A 21,227-nucleotide genomic window follows, 5' to 3' on the forward strand; every position below is an offset into this window, starting at 1 on the left:
CGACTGCCTTCAATTGCTCCAGCCAAATGGCATCATGCAACCCCATAGTATCGAATGCATATCTGTTAATGCAATGCTTACAGGGCTGGCTCAGAACAGTTTATAAACCAAACCATCACCCCCTCACCAAGAATCTTTCCATTCCCTTACAGGTAAAAAGTGCAATACCATGGTGGACAAAAAGTCACGTTCCAAGCACCGCAACCCTCGGTGGTCATCACTACAGATATGTCTCTTACAGGATGGGGAGCATACATGGCAAAGTTTATAACACAGGGTCTCTGGACACCAACAGAAAGGACACTCCACGTAAATGTTCCGGAGCTCAGAGCTGTCACGCTCACTTGCCAACACTTCCTACCAGCAATATCTGGCAGACATGTCAGAATATATACAGACAACATTGCATGCGTGTTTATATAAACAGATGCCTGTTCTCATGTCCTCTGTACAGAGGCTATTGCCCTGTTGAACTGGTACCTCAAGCATGGGATTACCTCCTCGGCATCCTAAATACCATAGTCAACACATTAAGCAGAACCCTGTCTCAAGAATGGTAGGTAGATGACAGGGTACTGGCAACAATATTTGGTCAATGGGGACACCCCTTGCTAGACCTTTTCTCCACAAACACTAACAAAAAGTGTCCTGCGTACTGCTCCAGAGCCAGCATAGACAAGGGCTCCCTTGGAGATGCTCTCATTCTCAAATGAAACCATCATCTGCTATATGCCTTCCCTCCAACTCCCCTTCTCAACAGGAGAATACACAAAATAAGGAGGGACAGAGTAAGAATCATTCTTATAGCCGCATGCCAGCCCAGACAGCCGTGGTTTCCTTTCCTCAACAGAATGGCCATATTTCCCCCTATCATCCTACCACATCATTCCAAGCTGTTGTATCAGTCAGGGCTGCAGATTCACCACCCCCAATTTCTCAGACTTCACCTAAAAGTCTGGTGCCTGGATGGCTCTCTGGGATAGAGCTCCAGTGTGCAGAGCAAGTACCAAATGTACTGTTACACAGTAGAGCTATGTCGACTCGGAAAACATATAGCTACAAATGGTCACGATTCGTCCATTGGTGCTATTCCTCATAACATCTCTCCAGAGACAGCCCCATTACCTGTAATCTTGGACTACCTCTTGCACATCTGTCCACCAGCTCCATTAAGGTATATTTGGCAGCTATCACAACCTTCCATGCAAAAACTGACAATACTACAATCTCTACACATCCAATGACCAAATGTTTCTTGAAGGGCCTGCAGGCATTATATCCTGACATAACCTCTCCAAATGAACCATGGAAATTGGTGATTAACATCCTCATGAAACCTCCATTTGTACTGATGGCCCCATTCTCATTCCTTTATTTGTCAATGAAAACTGCCTTTGTAGTGGCTATTCCATCAGCCAGGAAGAGGGGAGAGAGATGGCTGCCCTCATGGCAGACCCCCCCCCCAACATACACACCATATACCACCTTTTTCAAAGATAAAATAACTGTGCATTCATCCCAAGTTCCTTTCCACGAGATGTTAATCTTTCCACATAAACCAGACCATTCACTTACCTGAATTCTTTCCCAAACCAGTTCCAATCCCTTTGAAGCAAAGATGCATACCCTTGATGTCACAGGGCACTTTCCTTTTACATTCATAGAACAAGGCCTTTCATATCCTCGCCCAGACTGTTTATTTCTCTAGCGGAACATAATAAAGAATAGCAGATCTATTCTCAGACTATCACACTAGATTTCTGACTGCATCAGAATGTATTACCAACACAATAATCAATGCCACCTACTTCGATACATACCCATTCCACCAGGACCATAGCCACATGCATGCCCTACCTCTGCAAAGTTTCTCATCAAGAACGGATGTGCTGCAGCCACATGGGCTTTTGACCAAACATTTGCCAAATAGTATGCACTTTCTCAAGAACCTCTTTCATCAACCAAAGTAGCCAAGGCTATATTATCTACAGCATACTTACCAGATCCAAAGTCCCTACCTCCATAGGAACATACTGCTTTTCAGTCAGTCACCTGCTGTGGCGCACTCACAAGGACATCTTTCGAAGAGGAGGAGGTTACTCACCTTTAGCAGTAACTGATGTTCTTCGAGATGAGCGTCCCTGTCCCCCTTCCTGCCCTCTACTTCAGAGACCTTTTTCAGGCCCGGTTTCCAGATAGAGAAGGAACTGAGGGGGAGAGGGACTGTGAATGCGCAGTGATGGCGTACGATAACCGCATGCCATGCATGCTGCGCATGTGCGGACCCCCAGGTACTGCTGTGAAAACTCTGGTCTGTGGCGCTGGTCAAAGAACGTTGGTTACTGCTAAAGGTGAATAACCTCCTCATATTTTCTGAAGTACAAGGGCAGGTACGTTCTAAGTGGTTCAGATTGTGTTCTTACTACAGTAACTATTGCAAGCAATTACTATATTTATAGGACTGCATAACTTACAGGGATATTGTGTGTGTGCAACTGGCTAATTAAACATGTAACTAGTTGGGTGTTTAACCTAGTTTGCACACAGTCACAACACAGATGCATACCAACATATGTGCACTTTTGTCCCGTAGTTACAAAACTGCTGCAGTTTTAATAGAAAAATGTGTAGCTATTGAGCATGTTCTATAATACCTCTAACAACTGGTACATAATTATTGTAACTATAACTAGGCGGCTGTTTCTCTCCCAATGATTGCCAGTTAGGTTATGATGATTAAGTTTGCACAGAAGACTTATTCTTAGTGTATTAATGGAGGGATCCTAGAGATGAGAGGGTAAATATGTCTCCTGCTTTGCACTCTCCATGGCTTCAGGTCTTAGCATTTATGAGTCTCATTATGTAGGATATTAGATTTGAAAATAATAGGTCTTCTAAAACAATTATAAAATTGCAATCTAGTTGCAATATAACAAAAAGGACACATTTATCCCTGCAGTGTTTCAGGAAATCCTAGTCTTCGGTTGAGCAGTTTACTTGTTTGGTGCTCTTCTAAAGATTTAGTCCTAAACCAAGACACATGCAAAGCTTTTATTTAAAAAACAAAGTTTGGGCCCCCAGTGGACAGGGGCTGCTGCCACCTCATGTTGCCACCTCACGTTGCTACCTCTGTGTGAGAGGCAGCAGCATGGGATGGCAGGGGGCTCCCTGGGAGGGAGACCAGAGCACACTGGCTGCCAGGCCCACCCCTGAGGACTGTAGAATAGTCGTCTAACCACTACAATTTGATGTGGTTACGTGATTATTAAATTAATTGCTATCTAACATCCCTAGTTTGGAATGTGGGTGTTAGGGTGTGAGAAATTTTAGGTGCCTGATCTGGGGGCACTCACCTCAGATGGCTCTCCACAAGTAGTGGAGGCATAGCTGGGCAGCTTTGTGCTCCCTCCGCCTGCAGGCACCACCCACACTGTTCCCATTGTCTGCAGTTTCCTGGCCCTGGGAACTACAGAACCAGTGCTCAGAATGGGGGCAGAGCACAGAGCTGCCTAGTCACGCCTCCACCAGGAACAGCAAAAACAAGTTGCCACTAATGTGGAGTCATGTGATGTGAATGCTTCCTGAATCTGACATCTCAAAACTCCTCCTGTGTTCAGCTCCTCCCCTGTGCCCCATCCCAGAGCCCACACCTCAGCACTGCGCTCCCTACACACACACACACACACACACACACACACACACACACACACACACACACACACACACACACACAGTCTCTCTCTCTCCCCTCCCCCCCCCTCCCTCCCTCCCTCCCTCATAGTTATACAGATTTTTTTCACTTACCACTAACCCCCATTGCCCCAATGTGGTAGATTAAAAAAAAAAAAGCTTTCACTGTATAATTTGTTCTTTCCATAATATAGCCTTCCATTGATGCACTTCTAAGTTCAATTTTAAAATTTAATTTTTTTGTCCGGTAAAATGAAAATAGTTATGTATAATCTGTACATTTCCTCTACATTTTGTTTTGTAAAATTCAGAATACAGTAATAGTTACTATCAGAAGCAATAACTTCTAATATCTTTGTGTTAAAAATGCTTGTATATTTTCCTCTCTTCAGCAATGTGTATTTACAAGTAAAGGCAATTTCCAATATCGTATGGAAGTATCAACGCTATCATTTCATTATGGCCTACCATGAAAAACCTGTTCTGCCTCCACCTCTTATTATTCTTAGTCATATGGCTTCCTTGTTTTGTTGTATATGTAAAAGAAGAAAGACAGACAAGACTTCAGATGGACCAAGTAAGAACAATTTTATCCAAGCAATTATTTAGCTTTACTTTTTTCTGTGATTAAAATTGTCAAGAAACCAGTACAGGTTGAATGTCCCAAATCTGGGACTTTCTGGTCCCGCAACATCTGTGGTCCAGCAGAGCCACAGATCTTGCTGGACCAAAGAACCCCAGAGGCAGAAGTAACGCAGGGAATGAGGGGGTCACGGCTGGGCCAGGCAGCATTTGAGGAGCCCTACCACCCTGGCCGAGGAGCCCCAACCCCGGCCAACGTACCCCTGGCATCAGTGGAGCCAGGCGGCATTTGGGGAGCTCCTGCCCTGGCCAGGGAACACCTAGTGTTAGTGGGGACAGGTGGCTGGTGAGTTCTGGCCCCAGCCGGGGAACCCCCAATTGCAGTGGAGCGATCAGCAGTCTGGCAGCCCCAGCAAGGAATCCTGGGAAACCCCCAGTGGCAGTGGGGCTAGCTGGAATCCCCAGTGGCAGCAGGGTGGTCCTAGCGGTGGGGTAGGACTGGCTGAGGAACCTCTTGCAGCAGCAGGGCCGGAACACGCAGCAGCGGCCAAGCAGTCCCCACCGGGAACCCTGGGAGAACCTGGGGCAGCAAGGTGGGGAGCTGTGCCGGGCCAGTGTTAGGGGCGCCAGCAGGTCAACCAGGAAGGAACCAGGGAGGTCCAACTTATAGTAACTTTTTGGTTACTATTCTTCATTAAAATATGTGGAGAACATACTATATATTTTCTTATTTACATAATTTACAGTAGTTGAGCTGTCATGCATTATGATAAAACAAATACCATAAAATATTTAAAATATTTATCATGGAAGTTAATTTATAAGTCTTGTATTATGGGACAGCACCACAACTATGATGTCTGGCATTTTCGACTATCATGTTACCAGTAACATTCTATGCCAAACTTTAGATTTCAGTTCTGTTTGTATCTATTAAAATTCTTCTGTATATAGCACTTGGGGTTAAAATTGATAAATTGAGTGTCAGAGACCTCTTTACTTTAAAACTAAATAGAAAGGTAATGGACAGCTAGGAGGAAAAAGCTTTCTGTTTGCATGAACTATGTGTAAGTAAAATAAAATAGTCCCTTGCACTATTCCAGTAGTTCTCAAACTGTCATCAGGGGACCACTAATGGTCCGTGGCCATCTTTCAGGTGGTCTGCAGCTCAAGCTCATGCCACTCTTCTCCCCATAACAGGGAGCCCATGCTAGTGCTCCAGCCTTGTGCTCCCTCCTCCCCCTGCATGTTGGAGCGCCAGTGCTGGCTTCACTCTGGTATGGGAGGGCAGTGAGAGCCCCAAGCCTCCCTGCTGGATCTAGCTCATGGGGAAGAATCAGAGCCACAAGTGACTTGGTATGCTGCTGCTCTCCTCCCCTGGCTGGGGGAACAGGAGATCATGGACACGGTGCGTGGATGCTTTCCCCACTGCTCCCAGTGGCCAGGTCCAGCCAATGGGAGCAACGGGAAGCCATTCCTTGCAGCCGCGCAGGGCATGAAATCAAGTAAGTGCCCCCCCTTCCCATCATGTCCAGATCCTGCAACCCTACCTCTTTGCTGCCCTCCCTCCACCGAGACGCTGAACCTTCAGCCTGCTCCTGCACCCTCCCCCTGGCTGGACACACTACTCTCAGGCTGCTTTTGCACCCTCCTCGCAGCCAGACACACTCTACCCCCACCCTGTTCCTCCACCCACCCTTGCTCTTGCCCTCTTCCTCCTGGCCAGACACCCTACTCCCAGCCTGCTCCTGCACCCCACCTCCCACCCAGAACTCGCACCTGCACCCCACCTCCCACCCAGTTCCTGCATCGCTTTCCCACTCAATGGCAGCCTTGTCCCACACACTGAACCCCTTGTATTTGTTCCCATGCCAGAGCCTAGGGGGGTCCATAAAATACACTAACCCTGGAACTCCAGAAGAGTAAATCTGGCCTATGGGAAGCCCTGAACCTCAGTTCCTGTCCCCCTCTCTCGCCCCATGGAGCTGGAGTGCCAGAGCAGTGAGGTGTCTCAGTTGGGGGGCCACATTAGTGAGGGTTGGGGGGTTTTGAAGGGTTTTTTTGCTTCTCACTTGTGTGGTCTCCAACTGATTTTTCTATGGGTCAGTGGCCCCTAACCCAAAAAGGTTCCCCACCCCTGCCATAAATCAAGAAAACATTGAAATATTTTGTATTGGACATAAATTAATGTTTTACTTCATTTAAAATGAAGTTTGGTAAACTAACATGAGAATTAAAATGCTTAATCTGTTTAATAATTTAAATTAATGTTTCCTTTCTTACTGACTAAACCGTTCTCCCTAGCTGCAGCACTAGCAAAATGGCTCGGGCATAATTATGCAATCAATGGCAAGTTTCCATTAGCAGCTAGTGGTCCATGGAAAGGTTTGCATTGAGCCAGGTGTGCCCTGGGCCAAAAAGTTTGAGAACCACTGCAGTAGTCCATCCTGTTCATTGATTATTTTCATTATTTTTATATATTTCATTTTTTATTGTTTCTTGTTTAATTTTGCTAGTACAGGTTGGACCTCCCTGGTCCTGACACTCTACCTGACTGGTCCCAAATGAAAGAATTTGCTAGCTAAGGGGAAGTGAACACTGGTCCCTCAGCCCCAGCTCCAGCTGGGGTCCTGGTTCCTACCAGGACTCCTAGCCCCACCACCACCAGCCCTACAGAGCTCCCTGGCTTTGGCAGGGCTCCCAGTCGCTGGCACTCCTGCTGTCAAACTCCCGACCACTGGGGTTCTCTGGATGTTTCCAGAGGAGGGTGTCCCGGTTCAGAGAGATTCAAGCTGTACTAGTTCCTTGTATGTCGTGATCCAATTTTCCTATTTTAAAGTTGTTTTAAAAACTTTGACTTTATACTATACTATAGACCTACCCTCTCCTTCAATTCCATTTAGCTTTAAATAAATCTTTCAAACACATCTTACTTTTATGGTGTTTGGTAGGGTTGGGTACATTTTTTTCTGTCAAAAATGTGTTTGGAGAGTAAATTGGGTTTTCAGTTAAAAACATTTATTTCATGAGTGGTATCTGCTTTCCTTGGAGAACTTGAACTTTTGAAAAAAAAAATCAAAGTGAATTTACCACAGAGTACTGTGGTATATTATGGGAGATACTGTCTAGTCTCAGGGAGCCCAACTGAAAGAGAATGCTGGCAGGAGGCACCCCAACTACAACTCCCTCAGTGGAATTTCATAATTGAAACTTTTGGTTTCTGCTGGAATTTTTCAGATATCAATCTTTTCCCTCTGTTGAAAGAATTGAAGTTTTTCAACATGAGTAAAGCCCATTTTCCACCCAGTTCTATAGAACTGTGTAGCATCCTCTTTTACCCTATCCCATTGATCAACGTGGCTACTTATTTTAGGTATTCGTGATGTTCAGTAGCTTTCTCATCTTCAAATAATTGTTGTTTTCCTCTTTCTTTAGAACTCTTCCTAACCGAAGAAGACCAAAAGAAACTTCATGACTTTGAAGAGCTGTGTGTTGAAATGTATTTCAATGAAAAAGATGATAAATTCCATTCTGGAAGTGAAGAGAGAATTCGAGTCACATTTGAAAGGTAGAAAATTTATGTAGAAACTTAAAAATTTAAATAAAAACTTTGACTTCTTTGAGGCGTGTCCCTGTGGGTGCTCCACCTTAGATGTTTTCAGCACTGCTGCACTTTTAGTTGGCGATTTATGACAGTAGTGCCTTCTGTTGGTTGCGCATGTGGGCAGCTGGCACATGCCGTTTGTAATGACTACTGCGCCACGTGCAGCCAACCGACTCCTCAGTTCCTTCTCTGCTGCTGTTGGCCATAGTCGGAACCTGCATACTCTTTTAAAAAATTAAGGACATGCCTAGCTCACCAAGCTTTAAGCAGAGTCTGACATGTAGGTTGTCAATACCCATATTGGATGGCCATGCTCAGTGTGTGCAGTGCATTGGGCAGGGACACTCAACGAACAAGTGCCCTCACTGCAAGAAATTGATTGAGAGGACCAGAAAGGCCAGAGAACTCCAGCTTAAATTTGTCAGTGGATAAAGTGGTACGGTCTGCATCTGACCCCAAACACTCCTTGCTACCCAGGCAGCTTTTGTCTGTTGTGAGTTCTGAGAAGTCACTCCCTCAAGGGTGAGACCCTCAGATAATACAGCTGATCAAGCCAAAAAGTGTTCTCATTCATCCTCTAGGAGCGAGTCTCCCGAGAAAAGCACTCACATTTCAAAGAAATCAACCTTGGCACGGGCAGCACACAAGGCACCAGACAGCAAGGTTCCGGACATGTCCGGTACAGAGACTACCCGAGGGGCAAAAAAACAGACTTGCTCTAGCTCTAAGACCTCAACACATTCCAACCCAAAGTGAACTCCGTCGGCACCAACAAAGCAGCGGTCAGCATCAGCACCGAACTCAGTGATGCTTCCACCAAGCATATCTTTGGTGCAGAGTAAGCAGTTGGCACAGCCTCCTCAGATCAAGTATTCTACATTGTAGGCTCATGCTAAGCACCCGGCACCACCGGTGCTGAGCAAAAGCTCGGATCAATTAGCTAAGCCCCTGCCAGAAACTATACTTGCGCCGGTTCTGGCACTGAGCACAAAGGCACCGCAACAGTCCACCACAGTGGATCTCATAGTAACCAGTGTCAGGAACGCCATTGCCCAGTACATCTCATTTTTTCCCTGCCTGTGACACCATCAGGGTCAGTTCCTCCCCTGTCGCTATCCAGTGATGACAATGATTCCAGTACTGTGCACACACCAAGTTCATTCGTCACAGAAGGTGCAGCATCCCTGTTCAGTGGCAAGCACTGCAATGGTGATCACCACTTTTACCAGCCCCTCCCAGCTAGCTGTACTGTGGGACCTTTAGGCTACATATAGGCTACAGCAAGCCCAGCCTCAACTGCAGAGAATCTCTGGAGCAAGGTCCCAAATGTCTCCTGCACCCTCTGCCACCGTCTCAAGAACAGAGGAGGGAGAGGAATAGGAGATAGGGGATGAGGAGTCAACACCAGACTCTCTACCACCACCCATATATTGTCCTCATTACCAGATGATACAATAATGCCTCCATTCCCAACCTAAGAAGATGACTTCAAGCTGTTCCAGGAGCTGTACAGACAAGTTGCGGATGCCCTGGACATATCACTTTTTAACTTGTCAGAGACCCAGCACAAGTTAACAAACATTTTACACGCCTTCCTGGCTGCTAAGGTGGCATTACCTATAAATGCCACTCTCATGAACTTGGCGAAAACAACATGGCAGACACCTGCCACTGTCCCAATGACCTGCAGAAGATCTGACAAAATATTATGTCGCACCACAGGAGGCAGATTCTTTATTCTCCCATCCAAAGCCCAATTCCCTAGTGATACAGGCTGTCAGCCAGCCTTAGAGAAGGGAGACTGGCTGTCCACCCTTAACCTACGGGATGCATGCTTCCACATCTCGATACACCCAGCACACAGACACTTCCTAAGATTTGCTATCCTGTGCTCGCCTTTGGACTTTTCACAACACCAATAGTTTTTTTCCCAGATCTTCGTGGTGGCCGCAGCACACCTTCGGTGAAGAGGAGTCATTATCTTCCAATGTCTGAACTACTGCTTACTGAAGGGGGTCATCTTTTCAGGATGTACTGTGACTCTCCCGGTCACAGTAACCACAGATGCATCACTATTAGGGTGGGGAACCCACTTCGGTCAACAAGTTGTCCAAGGCTGATGATCACCAGAAGAGCCCAAACTCCATATCAACCTCTTGGAATTCCGAGCAGTTCACAATGCCTGCCAACATTTTGCTGGCTTCATCCACGACAAGTCAGTACATGTACTTATGGACAACTTGACAACTATGTTCTGTGTCAATCACCAGAGCAGAGCCTGCTCTTTCCCACTATATTGAGAAACAGTACACCTCTGGGAATGATGCATTCTGCGCAATATCACCCTCAGAGCATTCTATCTCCCCAAGCGCAGAGAACTCCCTAGCGGACAATCTCAGCAGACTGTTTACCCTAAGCCACAAATGGGAAAGTAACCTGAGCATGTTGAGACTGGTGTTCAAATGATGGGGATACCCCACTATAGACCTTTTTGCAAACAACAATACCATATGCGGCATGTAATGCTCCAGAGCAGATCTAGGTCCCCAATCTTTGGGGGACACATTCACAATAAAGTGGGATGAAACACTCGTGTATGGCTTCCCACCACTGCCCTTGCTCTACAAGGTGATTCTGAAACTAAAACAGGACAGAGCCGGGATCATACTGGTAGCTCCAAACTGGTTGAGACAGACATGGTTCCCTTACCTGCTTCAGAAGATCCAAGCTTCTCCGTGGCACTTCCCTTCAGTTTCCACTCTCCTCACTCAAGATGGGGGCAGGCTTCGTCATCCCAATATCCAGAACCTTCACTTACAAGCATGGCTCATCGCTGGCTGACCTCTCTTGAATCAAGGTGTTCAGATGCTGTACAACAGATTATCTTAAATACTCATAGGCCATCTACAAGAAAGACATACATTTGTAAGTGGCACAGATTCACCCTTTGGTGCAGTTCACATAACCTCTCACTTTTGATAGTCGGTATTCTGGAAATTTTACATCTATTATCTCTCAAGTCGTCACAGCTCTCCCTCAGCTCCAGAAGAGTGCATCTTGCTGTGATTACAGCATTACACTCCACAATTCATGAATTCTCTGTTTGCACATCCCACAGTTAAACGTTTTATAAGGGGGCTATAAGACATGTACCCTTCAATCATAACCCCAACTCCAGCATGGCACCTAAACCTTGTACTCAGAGCACTAAGGGGGGAAGCCCTGCGAACCCATGGCCACATGCGCCCTGTTGCACTTCTCCATGAAAGTGGCATTCTTAGTAGCTATTATTTTGGCACACAGATTGGTGAACTGGGAGCCCTGATGACTGATCCTCCTTGTACCATATTCCACAAGGACAAGGTTGTCCTCTGGCTGCACTCTAAATTCCTTCTCAAGATACCTATGTGATTTCATTGCAATGAAACCATATACTTACCAGTCTTCTTCCTCACACCGACAACAAGGAAACCATGCTTCGCACATTGGATGTCATAGGCCGTTACCCTTTTACTTATAAAGGACCAAATCGTTCAGGAAATCTACCAGATACTCTATAGCTGTTGCAGAGAGATTACAGGACACATCTATCTCCAAAGAGAGATTATACAAATGGACAGCAGATAGTAGCTGTCTCTTATACTCTGTTTTTAACTTTGAGCCCCCCAACATCCATAAGGACACACTATACTAGAGCAATGGCAGCTTCCACTGCATTTCTCAAACGTACCTATCAGAGACATTTGCAGAGCTGCTACAAGGGCTTCGGCTCTCACATTTACCCAACATTATGCCATTGACTCTTAATCAGCTATGGATACATGTTTCGGACATGCTATATTGTCCACGGTCCATAAAGACTTACCGGGCAAAAACAGTGCTTCATAATCACCTAAGACGGAGCACTCTCAAGGACGCTTCTCAGAGAAAAAAGAGAAGGTTACTCACGTGGTACAGTAACTGAGGGTTCTTTGAGATGGTTGTCCTTCTGGGTTCTCCACCACCCACCCTTCCTCACCTCTGCTCCAGAATTCCTCTGTTTCTGTGCAGAGAAGGAACTAAGGGGTCAGTTGGCTGCGCACGAGCAATAGCCGTTACAAACAGCACGTGCCAGCTGCCCACATGTGCAGCCGACTGTGCACACATGTGCAGCTGTCTTAAATCTCTGACTAAATGTTCAGCGGCACTGAAAACACCTAAGGTAGAGCACCCACAGGGACAACCATCAAGAAGAACCTCAGTTACTACATCAGGTGAATAACTTTCTCTTATTTTTAAAACCCCATTATCAGGAAATGTTGTCGTTGCATGTACAAAGTATTCATGACTGTTTTGCATGACACTTTTTCTTGGCTGTGTAGAAATTATTACAAGACTGTTGTAGGCTGTCTTTATTTCTGAGTTGTAGAAGAGCTACTGACCTTTAAAGAGTTCTTCTCAAATGTATCAGAATGGGTGTCAACCAATAATACTAGGAAATGTGCTGGTTTGTGCATTTGTTCCTTGATGCCTATTTATGTACTGGTTAGATCTCTCTAATCCTGCACCTTCAGGACCTGACAGGTCCTGGATGAGAGATTTTGTTGGACCAGTGGAGATCATTTCTGGCTCCCTTGCTGCTGGTGCTACTGCCCCACCGGGCTTACCAGCTCCCCCAGTAGCCCAGCTGCACTGTGTACAGGGCTTCCTGCCTCCCTTCTGATCCTTCTCACTCACCAAGCTGGACTGCATTCTGGCCTTCCTAACTCTCTGCCCCACCAACCCTGAACAGCTGAGCTGCGCAGCAGGTTTCCCAGTTTCCCCACCCAGCTGAACTGAATCCCCTGAGTGCTGGGCTCCTGGGCTTCCCTCTGCATCGTGCTGGACTACTGGGGCGACCCATACCCTGCAGTATGCCAGGATTCTCTGATCCTGTGACATCTGTGGTCCTGCCAGACCAGAGTTTCCCAGGGTATAGAGTTGCAACCTGTACAAGTATTCTTTTTTCTACAAGTCCACTGAAATCAACTAAACCACCCTAAACCTTTTTAAATTAGAGATAATACATTTTTCCTTTTCCAAACTGGTAAAGTATAGCAGAAGTGCTTCTTGTTTATAGCTTGAGAACAAAAAGTTTACCTTTTTTTTTTCTCCCCCCCCCCCCCCCAAGGGTTGAACAAATGTGCATTCAGATCAAAGAAGTTGGTGATCGAGTCAACTACATCAAACGGTCATTGAACTCTTTAGATTCTCAGATTGGTCACCTACAAGATCTCTCTGCTCTCACTGTGGATACGCTAAAAACACTAACTGCACAAAAGGCTTCGGAAGCCAGCAAAGTCCATAATGAAATTACGCGGGAGTTAAGCATTTCAAAACATTTGGCACAAAATCTTATTGATGATGGTCCTCTAAGATCTTCAGTGTGGAAAAAAAACATTGGAAATGTGTATGGTTCTTCTTTTCCACAAGGAAACCTTGAAAATAATGCTTTATTTTGTAACATTTCTATGCACAATGAAAGAGAGATCCAACATCAGACAGTTGATCAAGATTTAGTTACAGTTCCTAGGGGGGAAGAAGTAAACTTTCAAGAGGCAGGTTCCTCAGGCAGTGCCTTATTTCTAAGTGCTGTTTCTCCTCCAGAACTTCGACAAAGATTACAGGGTGCAGAGACCTCAAAATCCATTAACAAAAATAAAAAATTAGGCAATTCATCAAACAGCATGCCACATCTGTCTTCACCAACAGCTAAACTTTTTGTTAGCACTCCATCTCAGCCGAGCTGCAAAAGTCAGCTGGAATCAACAAACAACGAAGCTGCAGTTTTATCTAAGGCTACAGAAGGAGATAATATTGTAGAATTTGGCGCATTTGTAGGTAAGTATAACCAAATAAATAGTGAATGTCCTGAACTCATTAGTAGCTGCTCTTATCCTCTTGCTTCTGGCTCTGCTTGCCTTGCTTTCACCCAGCCTTGTGTTGAAAGTGGAGGATACGTTAATTGTGGTTTTATTCATGATGACGATGACTCTAATGATTACAACTGCAGCAGCAGAGCTGATACACATGATGAACAGTTCTCTGAGAACGGTATCCACAAGAAGCTACCTCAGTCATCCAGCAACCAAGCATCAGCAATAAACTGTGACCCAAATGGTGGTTCACATGAAAAACTGAAGGTTAAAGATGAAGTTTTCAAAAGCCAGCATGTTCAAGCAATGGAAACAAAAAATAGAGATTTAAATTCTAACATCATTACAGGACTTCTTCAAAAACTATGGACCAAATCGAAACCACAAGGTTTGATTTATCAAGAATTGTATGATATTTGGGGTTTGTTCTGGTTGTAGGTGACTTTATTCTATCATTGTGCTTTGCTTTTTAAACCTTTCTATTTTCTCTAAATTGTATGGCTGTTTAACTTTAAAATTATAATTTCTTTATAATTCTGTCACATAGACAATATTTTTCAGACCGACATTGGACAGCTATTTATGAATAACAGTTTCTTAATATTATCATTTCTACAGCTCAGTTGAACTCTAGTAGCCCTAAGTTTAAGGTCCCGCTTTTTGCCCAAGTAAAAAATATTGTCTATTTTTTTTAAAGAGAAATTGCAAAAGATTTGTTTTGGCTAATGGAATCATGAATAAATATCTCGTGGTAACTGTCTCAATCTCAGGGATCCTTCCTATTCTATCCTCATCAATACTTCTGTGACCGGGATCTACCACTGTTCTTAATACAGTAATATTTAGAAAACTTTCCAAAGTCTCTCTTAATTCACTGTTACATGCTTCTTCAATTTTTACAGAATAGTAAAATGATGCATGTTCTTATTAGATTATGTAGACCTTTTTTGATTAATAAAACAGTGGCAGATTCATTTAAAAAATAGGTGTTGGTATACTAACAAAATATTGTAAATTAAGAGTCCAAATACTTAAATTATACCCAAATACAACTGGAGGATCATAGTCTTAACCTGTCAAGCAACTATGCAAGTGTTACCTAGCTAAAGCACTTTTTTCCAAGTAATAGTGACTATTTCAAGTTACGTTTAAGTTCTGTTGCCACAATGTTTAGATGTTAACATCTTTTGAACTTTTAGATTGGTGGCAAAGCATTTAATTGTGTAATAATTAGCAGGTTCATTACAATACAGAAAACCTTTATATTACTAGTTTGTGGTATTTTTAAAAACAACAAAGGATTTGAAATCTGACTCTATAGCTGAATCAGGTCTTTAAAGCTAAACATATCACAGCACAAATAAAGCTGAGTTCTCAGTATACTTATTTACTTGAGCCATGCCTTTATTAAATGGCCCTTTTGGAATTTAGAATATACTCTTCATCCATTATAAATAAATATAAAATATAATAGAAATTCAGATGTGGTGCAGTTATATCTTGTCAATCAGTTATGTTTTTCATATAAAGGCATGCGCATTGGTGGAATTCTGATATTTTCTGTAACTATTCGGATGAAGTGTATATTTTAAAAACCTACCACAAGAAAATCTTCTTTTTCTATATTTTTCTATTTATGTAAAATAGACTCAGAATATCAAATAAAATTGTATATGAAGGTTACCTTTGAAACTATCTAATTTATTTTCTTGAAGTAGTAATTTTTTTATATTGTATGAATTTTATTGTTGTGGCATTTTATACTTTTTAATGTAGGAAATGCAACAGTTCCTTATCTCTACTAACTTCTGATTTATATCCATTTACTTCAGAGTTCTTCATTATAAGTCTTTCTCAATGAAAACACTAGCAGCATTTATTACAGTTTCTGTTCCCAGCATAATAGAATATCTGGCATGTTCCAATTTTTTTTGGTATTTATCTTTGATACTGAATACTTTATATTTTTCAATTTACTGGGTCAAAGGTCACAGAGACAGCATGGAGTTACGATTTAAGGAGTCAGCGATTAAAATTAAAGACAAAAATGGTAATATTGAGGTAAGACTAAAATCTTTACTTTTAAAATGCCATTGGTAGTGGATATTGACATCTTTTTCATGTATAGTTACTTTATAGTAATTTTTTGAAAATGTGAGAATAGATTTTTGGCAAGATTTATGTGAAAAATTTACTAACAGTCAATAACAATGCAACCATAACTATGAAAGTATGTTGCTGCAAAATATGAAATTAGTAAAATGTAACAGGATTTGATAGTATGTAACTTCATAGAGGCCACCATTAGTCTAGCCATTAAAGTAAATTGAAAAATCATACTTTCATTTTAATTAGAATAATATATAGATTCCACGGCCAGAGGAAATGGTTGTGATTATCTTTTCTTAACCCTGTATAATACAGGCCATACAATTTCCCAAAAATAACCCCTGGAATGTATCTTTTAGAAAAAGCATCCAATCTTGATTTATTGCATTATCAACATATACTATATGGTTACAAAATGAATCATTGCCCATTTTAAATTCATAACTTAAAAGCAACTGCAATATTTAAGATTGAAATTAATTGTAATCTTGTTTTACAACTTGTAAAATAAGGTGACATATTATAATTCACTTCTTATGGCAGTTTCTATTAAAATTGTTCACACTACATTCCAAGGAGAAAATCTTATTTCTGAATTATCTTCATGATTAGGTGGTTATCTTTGACTGATCTTGTGATATACACTTGCTATTAAATGATGTCCTTTTGTACTGAGCTAGTCAAGAGTATTACTAAAAAAAATTGAACTGAATACTGATATAAAATGTGCATCTGTTTATGCTACTGGAAATGTCCACTTTAAATAGTCAAGACTCAAGATATAACTTGAATTTCCACTGAAAGGACACGGGAGGGAAATCTCAACCTACAGTTACTATAGTATCGAAGATGAAGCTTGTTCATTGTAGAAGTTAAGATATATTTAAAAGAATGAATAAGGTATGTCAACAGATTCTTAAATATTTGAGGTAAGGCTTTAGATACATAGTTTGGAGAATTCCACTTCAGTGTCCATTCATAACACTTCTAGAAAACTGCAGTTCTGAAGTATGTTTCCTGATGTGTTCAATTAATGTGTGTGACCTTGAAGCCTTTTAATTTGTGTAGCTCAGTCCATGGGAGCAACAGGAAGACTTTAAGGGTGTATCTAGACTAAAGGGTTCTTTTGAAAAAAGTGGCCTTTTTTTGAAAAAACTTCCCCTGCATCTAAACTGCCACAGAGTTCTTTAGAAATTAAATCGAAAGAACGTGGAGGGTTTTTTTCGACCGCGGTAAACCTCATTTTACGAAGAAGAATGCCTTTTTTCGAAAGTGCTCTTTCGAAAAAAAGTGTTCTTGAATGCAAACAGGGCTTTTTGGAAAGAGAGTATCCAGACTTCCTCTTTCAAAAGAGCGGCTTGCTTTTCCAGAAGTTCTGGTTGTAGTCTAGACACTCTTTTTCAAAAGAGGCTTGCAGTCTAGACGTAGCCTAAGAGAGCTATTTTGGAGGGCATGGAGATGACCAAATATCAAGTAAATGGTTTTGTTAAGTTGAGAGACCATTGCATCTGGCGAGTTGCTTTTATTTGTGCAGGAGTATGGAAGAAACTCAAGAACTTCTTGTGTGAAGAGGAGAACTTTGGAGATAGTGGAGGTTTACACCAAAGAGTGGAGACACATTGATACTTGTGTGAATAAATAACTTTTTCAATTTGCATGTTCATTACCCCACTTCTCACAACCAATAATAGCAGCTACACCATAGCTAAGGTTGAATTTCTTTCCATTAAAACTCTGTTCTCAACACTCCCAGTTTCTTCCTGCTCTCTCTCCTCCCCAAAACCTCACATCCCCTCAGATAGGGCTCTGGTCTATGACCAACAGAGATTTTTCCCACCAGATTTGAAGTTAATCTGATAGGCTACTCATAAATTATGCTGTTTCTTTAAATGATTTACCAAATTTAGTAAATTCTTCTAATAACTCTTTGCCAAGTTCAAGCCAAAAATCTGAAAGGACATAACATTAATCTCAAGTTTTACTGACCAGGGTGAGATCTCAAGTAAGCTAATTAAAATTTAATGTTCACTTGCAAGTAGGATGCTAGGTACCTAAAATCCCTGACCCTTGGATGGTCTGTAGGTAGGAATCCTTTTCCTGGCAGGCTTTCCTGTTATTGGGAGCACTCTCTATGAAGCTGGGAGCTAGCAAGTCCTCTCCACTACTAGAGTACTTAAGCACCACAGGTGATTGCATGTGCACAACTTCTATGTTTATGGAGGAGGATCTGCAGTTGGGAGCATATTGAATAACAGAGATTGCCGGAAAATAGACAGTAGATTCTGTGTAAGTGCTTGGAGCTGGTTCCCCTCTGCTCTGCTGCTTCTTTACCTTTTGGAGGCTCCAAAGTCAGCTCAGTACATCAGGCTGGAGTGCTCTAGCTGCAAGTCTTTTGGTGACACCTGTTGTCTGGAATCAAACACCACTGAACAACCTCTTGACATGAACAGCTGTAAGTTTGCTATATTAGTAGGCTCAGAACATATACTAGGGATGCCTTTTTGAGCATACCAGCATTTTCAGGACACTTAAAATGGTTGCCCTTTGGTTGATTGTTTGGTAGATAGGTAGTTACTTCTAATATAAGCACTGCGAAGCCATGGCTGCAAGACACCAAAAGCAATAATGATTATAGTAATTAAAGCCTAAGACTTCAGTGAGATTGGAGCTATGGATAACACTCGCTTTCTCTGAGTGCATGCATAATATTTCTGTTTAGGAATATGAAAGAAATAATTTTGGTCAAGCCAACCTTAGAAGTTGAACTCTTTTTAAAAAAGCTCACAACATCCCATTAATCATAGGCCTGAAAACAAGTCCAGTTCACAACCTTCTAACTTCTATGACTCTGCTCTTTAGAATCGTGGATCTGTGGATTTTCTTCAAATAATCTTTGAATTTCAGGTGACTGGTAGTATGCTCTAGAGATGAAGTGCATGAATATATATGAGTGTATTCTGTGATGAGGGTCTGTCTCTAATTTTTGCTCAAAAATCCCCCACCAATCTTTAAATTGAGTACTGTTTTGAGGCCGGGCTGTGACTCTGCATGTGTTCAAAAAGTTTAGTTATTTTTAAAACCTACCATCTGCACAAATTGAGGATGAACTTAATCCCTGTGTAAGCCATGATGCTGCAAAGGAATAATGTAAATAGTGTCCCTGACTTAGGGGGTCTGCTCACATCTTTAAGATGAAGCACAAGCCTTTAGTCTTTGTTGGAGATGGTATTTTAACAATTGGATCGATCAATGCCAAACTTTCTAGTAATCAACCAGAATAAGTGTCTCCACTTTGTGTGTCTAAGAACCATATATTGAGTCAGACCAAAGGTCCATCAAGCCCAATATCCTGTCTTCTGGCAGTGGCTAATGTCAGGTGCCGCAGAGGGAATGAACAGAATAGGTAATCATCAAATGATCTCTCTCCTGTTATCCATGCCCAGCTTCTGACAGACAAAAGCTAGGGACACCTACCTATCCTGGTTAATAGCCATTGATGGACCTATCCTCCATGAATTTATCTAGTTCTTTTTTTGAACCACGTAATAGTCTTAGACTTCTCAACTTCCTCTGGCAAGGAGTTGCACAGGTTGACTGTGTGTTGTGTGAAGAAATACTTCCTTTTGTTTGTTTTAAGTCTGCTACTAGTTAATTTCATTTGGTGACCCTCTCCCCCCCCCATCCCAGTTCTTGTGTTATGGGAAGAAGTAAATAACTTTTTCTTATTTACTTTCTCCATGCCATGATTTTATAGAGTTTCTCATATCCCCCCCCCCCCGCCCTCTCGGTCTCCTCTTTTCTAAGATGAAAAGTCCCAGTTTTATTAACCTGTCCTCGTATAGCAGACATTCCAAACCCTTAATGATTTTTGTGGCCCTTTTCTGATCTGTGCTAGTTCGTGCATTCCTTTCATTCCATTTGCCTGCAATTTTGGCTTTCTTTAGACCTGTAGACATTAATGCTATCTTTGCTTGTTACTTGGTGATCAAATATATTAAACGTATGCAGTCTATAAAGAGCTAGTGAAGTAGTGTTGAGATTTTGTAGCTTCCTAGGGAAGATGAATAAGAAGACACAAATGACTCGTTGATGTCTTTGAAAATTGGCTTTAATTGGTAACACTGAATTATTGGAGAGCTAATCATACACTTTTCATATATGGCTACAATATATTTACAACTGTGCATATCAGTGTTCATTTACTTTTCTTTAGGAGTAAATATTCAGAATCTGAAGTAGTAAATTCTAATTTAATATTTCCTTTTAAAATTTAACTTCGTTTATTTTTACAGATCTTAAGAGTTAGAATTTGAAAATGTTAATTAACTTATAGATTGTACCATAATTGTTCTTGAATAATGTAATAATATTTTGTTTATGAAAAGAAATTCTTATTGCCCTTTCTTAAATTATTACTCAAAATAGTTGTAAATATGTGCTCATCTTTAACATCTGTACTGAATTGAAAAGAAAGTATTTGTGAATTTAGCAAGCCATAAAGGTACCCTTAAAATGTATATATGCTGTAAATTTGAAAGATGGTACTAGTTGAATGCTGAATGCTAAGCCGATTTCCATGCTGTAGAAAGGAAAGTACAATAGGAATGATGAACTCCTAACAATATATATGTTTATAATACAGGATGGTCTTCAAACTGATTGCAACATAGAACAGGATAATTCTTGTGGTGGATTTACAGACTATCACCAAAACTCTTTGGCAGTTCATTCAGAACAATGTAAGTGTACTAACTTCTCTGGTAGTCCAATTTTATTTCTGATTTTATATAAATGCATAATATTTAATCATTATTTCAAAGAGTGCATCAACATAAATATCAAACTTTTCTCTGAATATATATTTAACCTGAAACATCAGAATACTCTTAACTGAGAGTAAGGGATAATCTTCTTTATATTCTCAAGGTTTTTTACTTTGGGCATTTGTTTAGTCAGTTGCGCTGTTTCCTCCAAAATAGTCAGGTTCCCCTATTCTGGTCCTTTTTCGCACAGAAGAGAATCTAGTGTTCTATAAAAAAAGGAAAATGTAACTTTAAAATGGCAAAAATTACAGGGAGTTTTAGATGCTACAGATTAACATAATTTATTTACAAATTACTAGATTTTAAGGTGAGGGTGTTTACTTTTAAAATTATTTTACATATTTTTCAAGCCATTTTGTTTTTGTCTTTTTGGAAGACATACAGAGTAATAGAATACATTTTGCAAATCTATTTATTCTTTTTTTAGGGGCTAGATTAAATGGCTCAGTTGCTCATTTTATTAGTAAGGATTCAAGACATTCTCTATTTTAGTAAACACATATTTGTCTGATTCTCTAGTCAGAT

General features: G+C 41.6%; 1 protein-coding gene across 2 annotated transcripts in view; it reads left to right on the forward strand.

Moving 5' to 3' along the window:
* Nucleotides 1-21,227, forward strand: part of TRPM7 (transient receptor potential cation channel subfamily M member 7) — a 123,954-nt gene that overhangs the window by 73,388 nt on the left and 29,339 nt on the right. Inside the window, exons 24-28 of one of the 2 annotated variants that reach the window (XM_075897154.2) lie at nucleotides 4,083-4,267; nucleotides 7,708-7,840; nucleotides 13,026-14,158; nucleotides 15,758-15,831; nucleotides 20,522-20,618. In XM_075897154.2, coding sequence (XP_075753269.1) covers nucleotides 4,083-4,267; nucleotides 7,708-7,840; nucleotides 13,026-14,158; nucleotides 15,758-15,831; nucleotides 20,522-20,618 — 1,622 coding nt within the window. The remainder of the gene's footprint in view (nucleotides 1-4,082; nucleotides 4,268-7,707; nucleotides 7,841-13,025; nucleotides 14,159-15,757; nucleotides 15,832-20,521; nucleotides 20,619-21,227) is intronic. The other variant, XM_075897155.2, reaches the window with a different exon arrangement.

The sequence above is a fragment of the Pelodiscus sinensis genome, chromosome 14 (assembly GCF_052426305.1).
Source record: "Pelodiscus sinensis isolate ZL-2025 chromosome 14, ASM5242630v1, whole genome shotgun sequence".
NCBI lineage: Eukaryota > Metazoa > Chordata > Testudines > Trionychidae > Pelodiscus > Pelodiscus sinensis.